The sequence below is a fragment of the Rhinolophus ferrumequinum genome, chromosome 5 (genome assembly GCF_004115265.2).
Source record: "Rhinolophus ferrumequinum isolate MPI-CBG mRhiFer1 chromosome 5, mRhiFer1_v1.p, whole genome shotgun sequence".
Classification (NCBI taxonomy): domain Eukaryota; kingdom Metazoa; phylum Chordata; class Mammalia; order Chiroptera; family Rhinolophidae; genus Rhinolophus; species Rhinolophus ferrumequinum.
The window spans coordinates 29,899,469-29,914,027 of NC_046288.1; the positions used below are offsets into that span (position 1 = coordinate 29,899,469).

At 38.6% G+C, this 14,559-nt stretch overlaps 1 protein-coding gene across 1 annotated transcript in view; it reads right to left on the reverse strand.

The window, feature by feature from the left end:
* Window positions 1-3,366, reverse strand: part of ADAMTS3 (ADAM metallopeptidase with thrombospondin type 1 motif 3) — a 253,456-nt gene extending 250,090 nt beyond the window's left edge. The window contains 2 exon segments of the mRNA XM_033106796.1: window positions 1,400-1,427; window positions 2,720-3,366. Of these exon segments, the coding sequence (XP_032962687.1) occupies window positions 1,400-1,427; window positions 2,720-2,788 (97 nt within the window). The 5' untranslated portion in view covers window positions 2,789-3,366.
* Between the last annotated feature and the right edge of the window lie 11,193 nt (window positions 3,367-14,559).

Here is a 14,559-nt window from a genome sequence, read left to right on the forward strand (position 1 = left end):
ATATATATATATACACACACACACACACACACACACATACACATACACACACACTTAGGAAACCAATATATATATATACAGAGAAAGAGAAAGATGGCTGAATACTATCAACTACAAATGACAAATGTCTCTTCATAAACACTATATTTTTAATGCAGTTCTCAGCCACTCTCCTCCCCTCTATCCTGCTCTTACTATGCAGGTTTAAGCTTGAGGAAGAGTTCCAACAATGCTAAGCACTGAGTACGAAAGGAACATTCTGACACATGATGATATACAGCTGCATGTAGACACCTCTGATCCTGGATCTTGGGGTCTCCCTATTAGTTTATAAGTATGGAATGCCCCCAGCTCTCAACCATGCACTACAGCAAGTAGCTGTGTAACCTCTCAAGCTTCATTTTCTTCAAATCTAAAATTGGTACAGTGGTGGCCGTACTTCATAGTGTGGTTGCAAGAATTAGAGGACATAATGCACACAAAGCAATTAACACTGCCTGGCACATAGTACATGGGCAATGACTTGTAACTATGTTTGCAGTAATGAAAACTTTTCATCTAAAAGATGACTTTACAATATCACTTGACAAATACAGAATTTACAGAGGCTGATACTCTGCCAAAAAGAAAAATTATCTTTTAAAGTAACCCAAGTTAAATGTTGTATAAAAAGGCTTTGAATGGAGCCTGGCTCCTTGCCAGATGACTTTCAGTCTCTGAATTCAGAACAAATACATTATTATAAACAGTTCCAAAAAAGACCATGCACTTTGGAGTGACCCGTTTCAAGTCACTTAAACTCTGAGTCTCAGTCTCCTCACCCATAAAATGGGAATAATCCCCACATCATCAGGTAACACTGAGGTTTTAGATGTTATTTGCAAAGGGCCTAGCAGTATCTTACACATTAGTAGGTAATTATTTTAAAGCAGATAGAATAAGAGAAGTCATCAGACGGTTTATTCAAAGCTGGAAGATTTTTAAGAGAAAAATTTCCATGCTCTGTTCATTTTCCCCTTCTTTGTAGCATTCTTACACTTTGCCTTCTGCTCTAATCAGCTATGCTACTCCTAATGCTACACAAGTTGGTTTGATTCGATTTATCTCCATATCTTCTTTCAGCCCCTGTATCTCCCTCCAAGAAGCTACAAGTGGCGTGTCTAAAGACAGTAATAAATTGATGCTTGAAAAGTCCAAATGCAGAATTTTTAATTCGCTATAACTCATCCTGAGGAAAGTGGGATTCTCCTCCCGAAAGAGGAATTGAAGAACAGAAATGTTCCTGGACTACAAATTACTCTTTAACCATGAGAGAAAGTTCAGAAACAATATTTTGCTTAGCTTACTTCATTCCTTACTTTCTACTAAGATAAGAGTGACATCTGAGAACAATGCTTACCTATTTGCACCATTTCTTCATTACCAGCCTGGAAAGGAGGGGGAAAGTAAGAAAAAGAAACAGTTACTGGGTTTCATCTTATCACCTTGTGCGTTTTATTTCTACCATTAATGCTTTTTAGGAGCTAGCTAATCAGGAGATGCTGAAGACAGGGATTGGTGCCTAAAGGTTGCACCTGGGTTTGCAGAAGGTTCTTGTGACCAGAGAGCACGAGCCAATTCAGGAACAATTCGGGGCAGGGAACTGTTTGCCCATTTTAATTTTAATTTAACATTTATAAAGCTAACAAAATTAAATACTGACACTGAATATGCTTTTCTGAAAACTTCAGATACTGGGTAAGGATTAGAAAAGAAAGTCTCTACATTACACGTGCGAAAAGAAGCCTAAAAGGGGGCTTGATTTATCAGATTTGAGGTCAAGAATCAACAATTCTAGACTTTCTACCCTATGTTCAGACCAGGCAGACCAGAGACGCTACAAAAATTCACGGACAAATTCTGTACCCAAAGTCCCACCGGCCCTGTGCTGATGTGATTTACTACAAACGGCTCGGCTCGTCCAGCTTAGCCTTAAGGACTCTTCTGAGAGCGTCGGGCTTCACCTTGAGTCTCCAAAGGGTGGGGGTTGGGCCAAAAAGAAACAGAGCTGCACTCAGCTTTAAAGAGGAGGAGCTCTGCAGAGGGGGAGGGGAGAAAAGCGGCCGGCGCCTCCAGCCTCAGCCCAGGAAAATGCAGGGCAGGAAACATCCTTAGTCTCCCTCCCCAACTGTCAAACCCCAGCCCCGCCGCGGTTCTCCCAGGACACGTGTCTACTGGATCGCTCCCTGTCCGACCCAAACACTTCCTGAAACCCCCGCCTCTGGCTGCCCGAAAAAGCTGTGATTCAGTGAGGAGAGAAAGTCCCCACGAACCCAATTCCCGCAGCAGCAACCAGAACACTGGGATCTTGGACCCAGCGTCCAGAACTTCATTCAAGCGCCCAGACCGCCCTCTGGAAAGGGGAAACCAGATGGCCCGGAGAGGATGCGAATTAGCTGCAGTCTGTCACCAGGAATTGTTACGAATGCCGCAAAGTGGTGAAGCTCTAGGTGTGACGAGCCTGGGCTCCCGAAGTGGGAGTCATAACCTCCCGTGCAATTCACCCCCCACCCCAAAAAGCCCCGCGCGCTGCGCCCAGCAGTCAAAACACAGTTCCTGAAAGCACAAGATAACAGGGAAGGCGGGGGGACAGAGGAGGGGAGCGAGGAGGGGAAAGAGGGGAGAAACTTTTTCGGGAAAAGGTTGGGTTTCAGTTTTTTTATTATTATTTTCCACTTACTTGTCCATCAGCTGAAGTCCTAACCTGTACCAGAGCGGCTGCTATCAACCAAAGTGACAGGAGAACCATCACGAGTCGAGTTGACTTTTCAACTACTGGGCAAAGCAAATGCCCAGAGCACACACCCCCCAAAATAAGTTTCTTCTAAAAAAAATTTTTTTAAAGGAAAAAAAAATGCAGAATAAAAAATTAAAAAAAAAAAACCAAAACCCTGATCTTCTGTGCTTTGCTTCAATGAAAATGAAATTTGAGCTCTGAGACTGGCCCCCTCTATTCTGCAGTTCTTTCCACTTCACCTTCTCACCCCGTCCTCCCAAACAGACTATGCAGGAGCGAGAAGGTGCTGCGAGCCGGGCACGGGCTGCACCGGGAGAGGGGGAAGGGACGAGGGGCTTCTAACTATCTCTGCCCAGAGCGGCTTTTTCTAGGCTTTTCGAGCACCATTGGTCCCTAAGGTTAGCGCGAAGAATGCTTGGGTCCCCTGGAGCACAGCAGGGGAAAGTATTAGCAGAGAGAGGAGCTAGCGAGAGCGGGAGAAAGAGGCAGGGAAAGGGAGACTCCGCGGCGCACAGAGGTGGGGGCGGGAGGAGCCGAAAGGGAGGAGGAGGAGGCAGAGGAGGTGGGAGGAGTGGGCCGCTAGCGGGCTCCTGTTGCTCGGAGAGCGGCCGGTCGTCTGCTCACTGCCGGCGACCCGCGGGCCACTAATAAGGCGGACCGAGCCCCCCGGGCCGCCCCTCCCGCCGCGGCGCCCACGTCACGCGGGGCCAGGGCAGGCACCCGCGTCCCCTGAGCCCGCGGGAGCGGCAGGCGGGGGAGGAGAGAGGGGAGTAGGGAGGACCTAGTGGGCGGCCGGCCCTAGGCAGAGTCAGGATTTGAAATCGCGCGGGGGCTTGTGGCCCGGGCCGGACCCACCACCCCCGGATCCTTTCCTGGAGATAGAAGGGGAGGCTACGGTCCGGGGGAGCCACGGGTGCCGACTGGCTGGACCCGGCGTTGAGTTAATTATGAGAAGGGGGAGGGTCCAAGGGCTAGTCCTGGGCTGTAAGAAATTCACCTCCTCCAACCTCCACTGCTCTCCCAGCCAGGGAAGAGTCTTCCAGAGAAAACTCGTGGAACCTTCAGGTCTTAAGGACGCGGTTATCTCCCTTCCAGACACCAGTCGCCTCCCTCGTTTTGGTGGGGGTGGTGCCCGCCGCCTTTAAGTTCTTGTTTATGCGCTATTCGTTTATATTAGTTCTTAAAGATACCATGTCTCTTCTTTGACTCGCCGGCTGCTTCCGTTTATCACTAGAGTACACAAGCTTCAGCCTCTCTTCCTCTCACCAAGATTAAGCTATCAAATGATTTCTGCCCAGTGTGGCCCGGAGCTTCCTGGGAGTAGATGACACCAACCTGGGCTCCAAAGACAGGATGAATTTGCTGGAATCCAAACCCAGGCCCATTTCCTTGGGGTAGGCTCCTGAGGGTGCTTTCCAGAAAGCACAGGGATGGAAAAGGAAGCACATGTCTCCAGCCTCCATTCACCAGCTTCTAACACTCCCTCCCAAGAATACACCATGAAAGAGGAGCGATTAGGCACAAATTTAGGTATAATCTTCAATGACTTCAATTGCAAAGATTCTTGCAGGGGCCTGCTTGAAATAAAATGTGTAGAACCTGTTTGTTTTGCTAAGGCATGCTTCGATAAGTCATACTTTGTCTTAATTTTTTTGAAAAAGGTGTGAGTGTGAAGGGTTTTCTGATTAAGGGTTGCATCTTTACATTCCAATAGCAAGCTTTTGTATTCACAGATGTGTTCTTTTCTGCTGTCATCTCAAAATCATATATACAGGACACTTACATGTGCAAATGAGAAACCAGATAACTGAATGGCCCCACCATTAACGGGGTATTACATTAATTAGTTGTTAGTTGTAGTTATAATTAGACCCCAGCACTGAAGTATCTCTAAATTACTTTTTTCCCTTCAATTAAAGCCTTCAGCATTTTTGCAACCTGTCGTTGACCTACCATCCAGGAGTGATTTGCTGATTTTGTGCCTGGTTTTCTTATTGATTAAAAAGAAATAACACTCATGGTCTACAAATTAAAAAATATATTAATTTACACTGAGAAGTAAAATAATGCTAGAATACATATCAGAACACCTGGATTATAGACCCAACTAACAGCCCTTTGACCTTGACAAATTGCTAAAGCTCTATTTTGGTTTCCCCCTATATTTCAGCTTTAAAATTCTCCAGTTCTAAGTAATAACAAATACTATATTTAGCCATGGCATTACAATAGGCCTTTTTGTGTTAATTTTACAAAGGTCAGACATTTGTTATCACATAACTTCTGGCACAATAAGTAATTCATATGACTTTCATGAAACCAGTGGCTTTAGACATTTTTGGCCATGACCATAGAAAGAAATATATTTTACTTAGTGACCCAGTAAAACTTTCATGATTCAGTACTTACTATATACAACAACCCCGATATTTTCTATCCTACTTGTTTTCTTTTTTAGTTTATTTTCCCAAATACTGGTCAGGATCCTCTTCACTGATTTCATAACCCAATGAGTCATGACCCTCGTTCTGAAAAACATTGACTTGAGAGTATATACTAAGGTTTATGTTTCTTGGACTCTACATGAGTTGAGTTCTGATTAATAAGGATCTCCCAATATACTCTCAGACAAAGTTTCCCAAAGTACGTCCTGGAATGTTAAATGTTTTACAAAAAAAAAAAAAAATTGACAGTCAAAAATTTTGTGAAGTATTCAGATAAACAAAACGAAATGAATTTCTTTTTTTTTTTTTGGAACTTTACAGGGACTTTAATATCCTAAGTATACTGTGAGTCTTCAAGAGAGATATAGTGCACTTTTGTCCTCATATTGATATAACCATAGAATGCTTTTCTCTCATGCTTTATCCTCCGAGGAACACACTAAGGGAAATGCCATTACAAAGACCAGTTATTAAAGTACATTGAACTTTGAGTCAGATAGGAAGATTCACATGTAGATTCAGCCTCAGTTTTCTTGACTCTAAAATCGGTTTAATAATACTGCTTTTGCAAAATGTTTACAATAATTAACATAATCTTGCATGTAAACTGTCTAGCACAGTGTGCAGAAAATAGTAAGGGCTTAAATGAAAAATATTTTTTAGACAAAACTATGTGGCATGTGTACAGATGACTCACTGATAATGAAATATGGCAAGTTCTAAGAAAAGTAGGAAAATATAAACAGCTAAAATGGATGAACTTTTAATTTTACCAGAGATAATGTTAGGAGTCAAAGGTAAAGAAGTCGTTGAGTTCCTTCCACAAACTGACCCCTACCTGCCTGTGTAGCATCAAACCCCTGCCATTCCCTCCGTGTTTCTTTGCCTCCAGCTAGTGTTGTTTCCCACACTCATGTCCACACTGGCTCGTATTGGTTTTTCAATCTGTAACACCATTCCTCTTCCTTTCCACAAGGCAAAGAACGTATTGCAGAGGATGCTAATAGATTCTCCACAAAAATGCTAAAGAAATGTTTGTAGTATGTTTTCTTCCAAAGTATGTTTTAAGTAGTGTCAATGTAAGAAATCCCCAAACCTGTAGAGAATTTTTACAAGTTTATTTGAGCCAAACTGACAATTCCCAATAAGCAAAATCTCAACAGACTGAGAAAATGCTCTGGAGAATAGTAGTTTTGCAGCTAATTTTATACATTAGCATCAAAGGAGGAGAAATAAAGAGGCTTACATGAAATCCACTGGTGGTAGATTAAGGGAGAAGGAAAAAGCAAAGTGGGGAAAACTCCGGGATTGGATAAAAAGTAAAATGGAGAAGTACATACTTTTTACATTTATGGTACATACAGATGATATGCGGGGAACAAGATAACAATGAGGGGTTCTGTGCTCTTGTGCTCTCGTGCCAGCGGTTGTGCCTTGAGGGGTCTAGTAAAAAAGATTACTCTGACATTTCAAAGGTATGTTATATTAGATGCAAAAAGACAACAGACAGGCTCATTTGAGGTAAACATTGACCTTTCTTTGTCAAAGAAGCTAGGCCTAGGAAGTGACTAACCACAAAGTGACTCGCTTTTAGTTAGGAATTTTTATGTTCAGACTATCATATGTGATTACTTTCAGTCTCTGAGTTTGCAGGCCTCCCTTGAGCTTGTCAGGTTTAGTATGTGACCCCTTTTTCATCTATAGCAGAGAGATGATTTCAAAAGTAATCACATGTATGTAGTCTCCCTAATAGTGAAATCATCCCCTTTAAACATAAGTTTCATGAAATCAGTTGATGTGTGGACATTTTAATCTGTGCATCCTTGTATTGGCAGCAATTAACTAAGCAGAGAGGTGTGTGTGTGTGTGTGTGTGTGTGTGTGTGTGTGTGTGTGTGTGTGTTTTCTGTTTGAGGGTGACTGGTCAGTGCTGTGTATGTGGACATTTTGATACCGAATGTTTATTGTATATTAAACATATAATTAAAATGTTTGTCATTTCTTGCAGCAAGAAATTCATTTGTATGTTTGTTATTGCTTCTGCTATTTACCTTTTCCACACATTTTTAAGACTTTATTTATTTAGAGCAATTTCAGGTTCACAGCAAAATTGAGGGGGCGATGCAGAGATTTCCAATATACCTCCTACCCCCACATGTGCATAGCGTCCTCTATTATCAATATCACCCCAAAAGTAAGAAAAGAGTGATACATTTGTTAGAATTGATGAACCTATATTGTCACATCATAATCACTCAAAGTTCATGATTTATATTATGGTTCACTCTTGTTTTTGTAGATTCTATGGGTTTGGACAAATGTATAATGGCATGTATCCATCATTGTAATATCATAGAAGAATTTTCATAACCCTAAAAACCTTCTGTGCTTCACCTATTCATCCCTCCCTCCCCGCTAACCCTTTGCAAACACTGATCTTTTTTTTATCATTTCCATAGTTTTCACTTTTCCAGAATGTCATATAATTGGAATCATACAATATGTAGCATTTTCAGATTGGCATCTTTCATTGAGTAATATGCATTTAAGTTTCCTCTATGTCTTTCTATGGCTTGATAGCTCACATCTTTTTAGCACTGAATAATATTCCATTGCTTGAATGTACCACAGTTTATTTATCCACTGAAGGACATCTTTGTTGCTTCCAAGTTTTGGCAATTATGAATAAAACTGCCAGAAGCATCCATGTGCAATTTTTTTGTGTGGACATAAATTTTAAATTTCTTGGGTAAATACCAAGAAGCATGATTGATGTATCATCTGGTAAGAGTATGTTTAGTTTTATAAGAAACTGCCAAACTGTTATCTAAAATGGTTGTACCATTTTGCGTTCTCACCAGCAATGAATGAGAGTTCCTGTTGCTCCACATCCTAGCCAGCATTTGGTGGGTAAGTGTTTCAGATTTGGACCATTCTAATAGGTGTGTTGTGGTATCTCACTGTTGTTTTAATTTGAGTTTCCCATATGACATACTCGTATGAGGTGGAGCATCTTTTCATATACTTATTTGCCATCTGTATAACTTCTTATAAGTGAGGTGTGTGTTAAGGTCTTTGGCCCATTTTTTTTTAAATTGGGTTGTTAGTGTTGAGTTTTAAGGGTTCTTTGTATATGTTACATAGCAGTCCTTTATCCCTATTTTATTTAGAAAAAAAAATGCAAATATTTTCTCCCAGTCTGTGGCTTGTCTTCTCACTCTTTTGACCTTGTCTTTCACAAAGGAGAAGATTTTTTGTTTTTTTAATGAAGTTCTTTCCCACATTTTTAGTATATCTAATGACCTCCTATCAATATTCAGTACATGAAATATAATTGTTTCCCACGGTCAAATAAATCTGAGATATTCTGTACTTAACTTTGTTCCAAGTGAGAGTACAGAACTTTATTGCATTATAATCAACTAAGTTTATATCCACCTCTTCCTCTAAATTGCAAGTGCCTTGACAGCATTGACCTCTCTCTGCTTTATTCACTTTCAATTACAATTATCTAGCATAATTCCCATCTCATGGAAGTTGGAGCTTCCTTATCTACTATACCCTTAGCATGTCTAGGGAAATGATGTCCTTTTTCCCTTACCCGGTGATGAGATTCATTCCAGGTCCTGGGATTCCCGACACCTAGAACTAACACAGAGAAACTTTAGAGTAGGTACATGGAACTCACCACTATAGGACCGTGAAAGTTGAGCATATTGGCCATCTTCTCCATATCTCTACCCTCTATAGTCTCAAAGAACACAGCTATAAGACCGGCAAAATGAGGTAATGGGGCTGAGAGCAGCACATATAGAATTACAGTGTTGCTCAGTAAGGACAAGAGTCCCTCTCATACAGCACCCTCCCTGTTTTATGTAATACTGATTTTTCATTTGTGGATCAGAGAATCAAGCATGCTGCCTATACATTACTCTTATTATTTGTTTAGACCAAGGCATTAGATTGGTTAGAAGTTAGGATGCTAAACTTTCATACTCGTAAAATAGAGTCTGACACATAGTAGGCACTCAAGGAATATTTGTTGAATGAATGAGGGAGTTAACATTTACTATCTCTACTTAACAGAGTGAAATGAATAGGTTTTCTTTCCTCCCTACTATCAGTGCATAAGCTATTTCAATCTTGGATCCATTTCACAAGAGTTTTTGCAAGTCCCATTGAAAGGAAAAAACAAAAACTTAAACAGAAAAGTTTATAAACATAAGGATCAAGAAATCAGAAATGGGAAAACCCTACTAGATCATCTGGTTCATGCTTTAGCTAGTGGTTGAGGTAGTGTTGTTCCCATAGACTTTTCCTTTAGAGGAAAACCAATAAGGATAAATTTGGACATCCAGGATTTTTTAATTTAATCATTTGCTTTCAGAAGAATACTTTTACCACACGACAAGACTTGAAAAATTATTCCTCATGTTCCTTGATTTTCCTCCTTTTTCTTGACTTGGGATTATTCATTGTACCCTCATCTTTGATTAGCACCATAAATATCCTTCTTTCTTTCCTTTATAAAATTTAGTTTTACAATTAATGCATTTAACTGTTCATAACCAACGAACATGAGCAGATATTGCTATCAGCCTTCCATTGTTTTTATAATCTTTTTCTACAAGTGTTTGAAATATTTTTTGCTTGGAAACTCTAAATGGCAATAGAAGATCAGAGTCTTCCTGGGGTTTAAACGGAAATGAGGGAGTTTTAAAATTCTTCTAAATGTTCCTTGATATGGCATAACCTAATAATTATAGCTATTTTATTAGTGAAGCATTTAGAATTATCATCAAATTACATTGCATTTATGCCATGATTTTCCTCTTGATAGTTCAAGAAACTCTAATATAGTGGAACTTGGGATAAAACAGATGAGTATTTAGGACTACTGAATGTAGTCAATATATTCTCTTGGAGAGGCAGGGGTTCAAAATCAAAGATGTGGTATAGTGCTTTTCACATAGTTAACCATTGAACAAATATATGATAAATTTAATTAAATAACTGACTCCTACCAACCATACCAGTGCTTATATTTTTGAAGTGCCACCATACTGTGAACTTCAGAACTGCGTGTTGCTTTCTGTAATTCTCAACTCAATGTTACAAAACATTTGGGAGGTACTTCACAGTACAAGACTAAATTAATTACCATTTAAAAAAATAAGGTAGGATTCACCATTTTCAATGGGACTCAATATGATGTAAATTATCAAATTAGCAGTTACAGCTCTTAAATTGGATTCTTTTACAAAAGAATGTAGGTTATCTTCAAATCAGAAACTTAAGTGTTCTGAATTTATACTAGAGTCAAAACAAGATGAAATGGGTTTATGTGGAAAAAGCTATATTAAAATTACATTTGAGAATCCCTCCACTTACGTAGGATTTGTTACTGTAAATTGACAAAATAAATTCTGTAAGAAAACTTCCTGTAGATTTTGAGATTAGGACACTCAACTCTTTCTATGCTGTCTGAAAGCAGAGAAATAGAGTCAAATGTCTTTGGAGTACTCAATCCAATGACTATGCAAAAACTATAGCTTTGCTATAGAGTGAGACACAATGTATTTTAAAAATCATTGTCGTACATTTGAACTAAGTTTACATTTTATTATTTAATTATCTGAACCATCATATTATTTATCCACTGACTGGCAAAGTTTACACAAAATGTTTTACAAGGGTTTTGTCTTTTTTTCCTTTGAGGGAAAAACAAGCAAACTTAGCATTCCACTGAGTTATCTCATAAAAACAGCTTTTCAATAAGATCAATTCTTTAGTTCTTAGGGTGTTATATACATTCATTAAGGTAGCAAATTAACTTTTCCAGACTCGAATTAAGAACAATTTGCACAGAGAAAATGGGAAGAAGAAAACAATTCACCAAAGAAATGGAAAATTAGTTATGAAATCAACAATCAGTCCAAGACTGTCTCTCCTTAAGAAAACAACTCACAATCTTAGATGCTAGCTATTTAGGAAGAAAAACAGAAACAAACAAAACAAAAACCAAACTCTAATCTGGAAAGTTTGGGGTTTTATCTGAATAGATTCTCAGCTGGATGATAAACCAAATGTAATCAAGCTAGAAATTGTTGCTGCTCTTATTTTGTTGCTATTATTGCAGAGGGACAATTATTTGAAGAAAAAACAAACAAACAAACAAAGATTTATGTCTAGGGTATTTATTTTGTTATTATCACACTAAAAGCAAGAACACAGAAGCTACCACTATTCTGACAAATTCAAATGATAAATGCTTAGTAGAGACATTTCAAATGTGAAATTATACAACCATTTTAGTAGTCTTATGCCATCTCAAAGAATTGTGAGCATTTTAGAAAGAACTTTTGCCATCAGTGTAACTTAACACAGAATCAAATAGTCTAATGATATTTAATGCTTTTCCCACATTTGGAAAAAATTATCAGAAATATTTACTCTGTTTTATTTTTATCAATAATTTAAATTAATAATAGCATAAGAAAGTTATGCAAATCTATAAAACTTTAGTTATTCCTCAAATCTGTTGCCTTTAGTAAAAAAACAGTTTCAACATTTGAACTAAATACCAGTTTATGACAATTCATGCTGAAAACATGTCTACATTTACTATGCAGTTTTCTTCCCACTCTAAAAAGAAATGTAGGTGCACATGAGAAGTTGATCTGTGGATATATATATTTTTTAATGCATATGTTGTATGCAACTCTTAGCTGTTCTGATTCAATAGATCTGTGAAATTTGGTATTTATGTTTTTCTAAAGTTTCACAGATAATTCAATCTAAACTGTGTACAAAAGCATGCTGCTCAAACTTTTAGGTACCTAATAAATGCAAATTCTCATTCACTATAAGTTTGGGGTAGTGCAGTTTTAACAAGTTCTCCAGTAATAGTGACATGGCAAGTCCTCAGAAAACACTGAGTAGCAAGGCCCAGGGACATACTATTCATAGATAATTACAGAAAATAGGAACCACGTGACATTAAAACCAAGCTTGAGCTATGTAGAATAACATCTAATTTTGTCCCCTATTCCTTACTAAACATCCATTATACACAATCAACATATAATTCAGAACTGGGTAGAAATAAGCCCAGGAAAGCATCTTGTGGCATTGATTAGGAGATTAAATGTGCTTTGACTAAAACGGCATGTGTTTTTTTTACACAGTGAGCACGTCATTAAACCAAACCAGTTTACAAAAGGTTAATTATTAATTTTTTGAAAAATAAATCACAATGTACAATCTACAATCTCTCTCAGGAGTGTTTGGTGCCCACAGTGACTCACGACAGATATTTCCCTTTGAGGTGCTACGTTTCTGAACTGCTTATGCAATAAGCATCCTACACTGAGGATGGAAATTTGCTGACAATTTGCTGTCCATTAATAGTTTAGAATTCAAGGAACTGTCTGATGTCATTCATCTTTGAGAAAAGAAAGGAATCGTTGAAGGAATTTGTTGATACTTTTATTGCAAGACTAACCACTAGGTACTGTAGTTTGAGGGACTTAATTATAGAATAATTTTCTTGATAAAAATCAAGTCTTAAGTAATTATAATATTTTAACATATGTTTCAAAACCATATAGAATGTCTCTTAGATTCATAATTCCTGTTTTTCTCTTATATCATATAATACGGCTTCTTTAAAGGCTGTTTTTGGGTATATAAATGTCCTACTAATAATCCCTTTGATTACTTTAGAAAATACTGTTCTTTCATCTTCTGTGAAAATACACGAAGTGTTCTCATTATTAATATGTAGATAGAGATAAGCTCTATTAAGAGAATATTCTATAACAGATGTTAACTACCTATTATCAGCACATTTACTTGTTTTGTTCTGTGACTATTGTTTTTTCCTATATCCCCTCAACCCTGCTCCCCCTACATACATACACACGCGCACACACACACACACACACACACACACACACACACACCAAGCTCTGTGTTCACTTACTTCAAGGAAAGACTAAAAAGAGAAATACCCCGCATATAGTTTGTCTTCCTTGCTTTTGTTTCCCAGAAGCTTAAGGGTAGAGACATGGGTGACTGTTTGGTGAAAGAGACAGAGAATTTTACGTTCCTATAAGGCCTGGTGAGCCGAGGTCTATGAAAACAGCAAGGTCTCAGAGGGCAAGGGCTGTTGTTCAGTCTGGGGAAGCCCAAACCCAGGCACTTATGCTCCCCACCAAGCCACAAAGTCTGGGATACAAGGAATATCAAATGTAACCTGTGCTATTCAAACCTAGAGAGGTCACTGTGTTTTGGTGAGTCTAAAATTCTAGGAAGGCCAAGTAACTGAGATTGAATTTCCTGCTGGCCCAGAGATCTGGAGATTTAAAGATGTTTTAACTAAATTTAAATAAGTAAAGAAAAGTAACATTGCTAGAACATTCCAGTTGTGATTGCCAATTCCATTTGCTGAACCTAAATTTGTCCATTCTAGGCACAATTTTATAATAGAGAAGTGGTGTCCATCCCTCTTTATAACAATGCCGTGTTTCCCTGAAAATAAGACCTAACCGGAAAATAAGCCCTAGCATGATTTTTCAGGATGACATCCCCTGAACATAAGCCCTAATGCATCTTTTGGAGCAAAAATTAATGTAAGACCCGGTCTTATTTTTGAGGAAACACGGTACTTAGAAGAGTTCTCTAAGTTCAAACTTTATAAAACCCTTTAAAAAAATGATTTCTTGAGAAAAATCAAACACCCACCAAAGATAGAGAGTTTAGATGTATTTTACCACATGGTCAGTGTAAGCACAAACAAATATAGAGTATATAGTGAAACACTAATATGAACTCCACTTGCTTTGCACTAAGTAATTGGTGAGAATCTTTAGAGTGGCTAAGAGATGTTGCCTTACATCTAACTGGGTCTGGATTTACTTCTTTGCATTGTTCAAGCATGGCTGATTACTTGTGTAAATCAAGCTGATTTTGTTCCTTGTTAATTTCAGAGAGACTTGCTTTCCTCTATCAAGAGCCTCTTTGCTAAGAGATATTGACAACTACAAATATTCACAGCTACCATTAAGAAAATCATTGGCCAACTGTTTTCTCTCGAGTTGCAGAGGTTTTCTCCTTCTCATAGACTTTAGAAATGCCAGCAGGCTATAGAATTTATTCTAGTAGAACTGTCTAATTGCTTGGCCCTGCAGTACTCTTCATAACCTGAGGACTCTTGAGTAACCTGAGGACTCTTCATCCTGTTGTCCTAGAGTAACAGAGGGAGGGACAATTTAAAAGCAGAAAAAATCAGTTCCTGATCAGAATCCCAGGCCAAGGCAATTCTTGGGGCGGGGGCGGG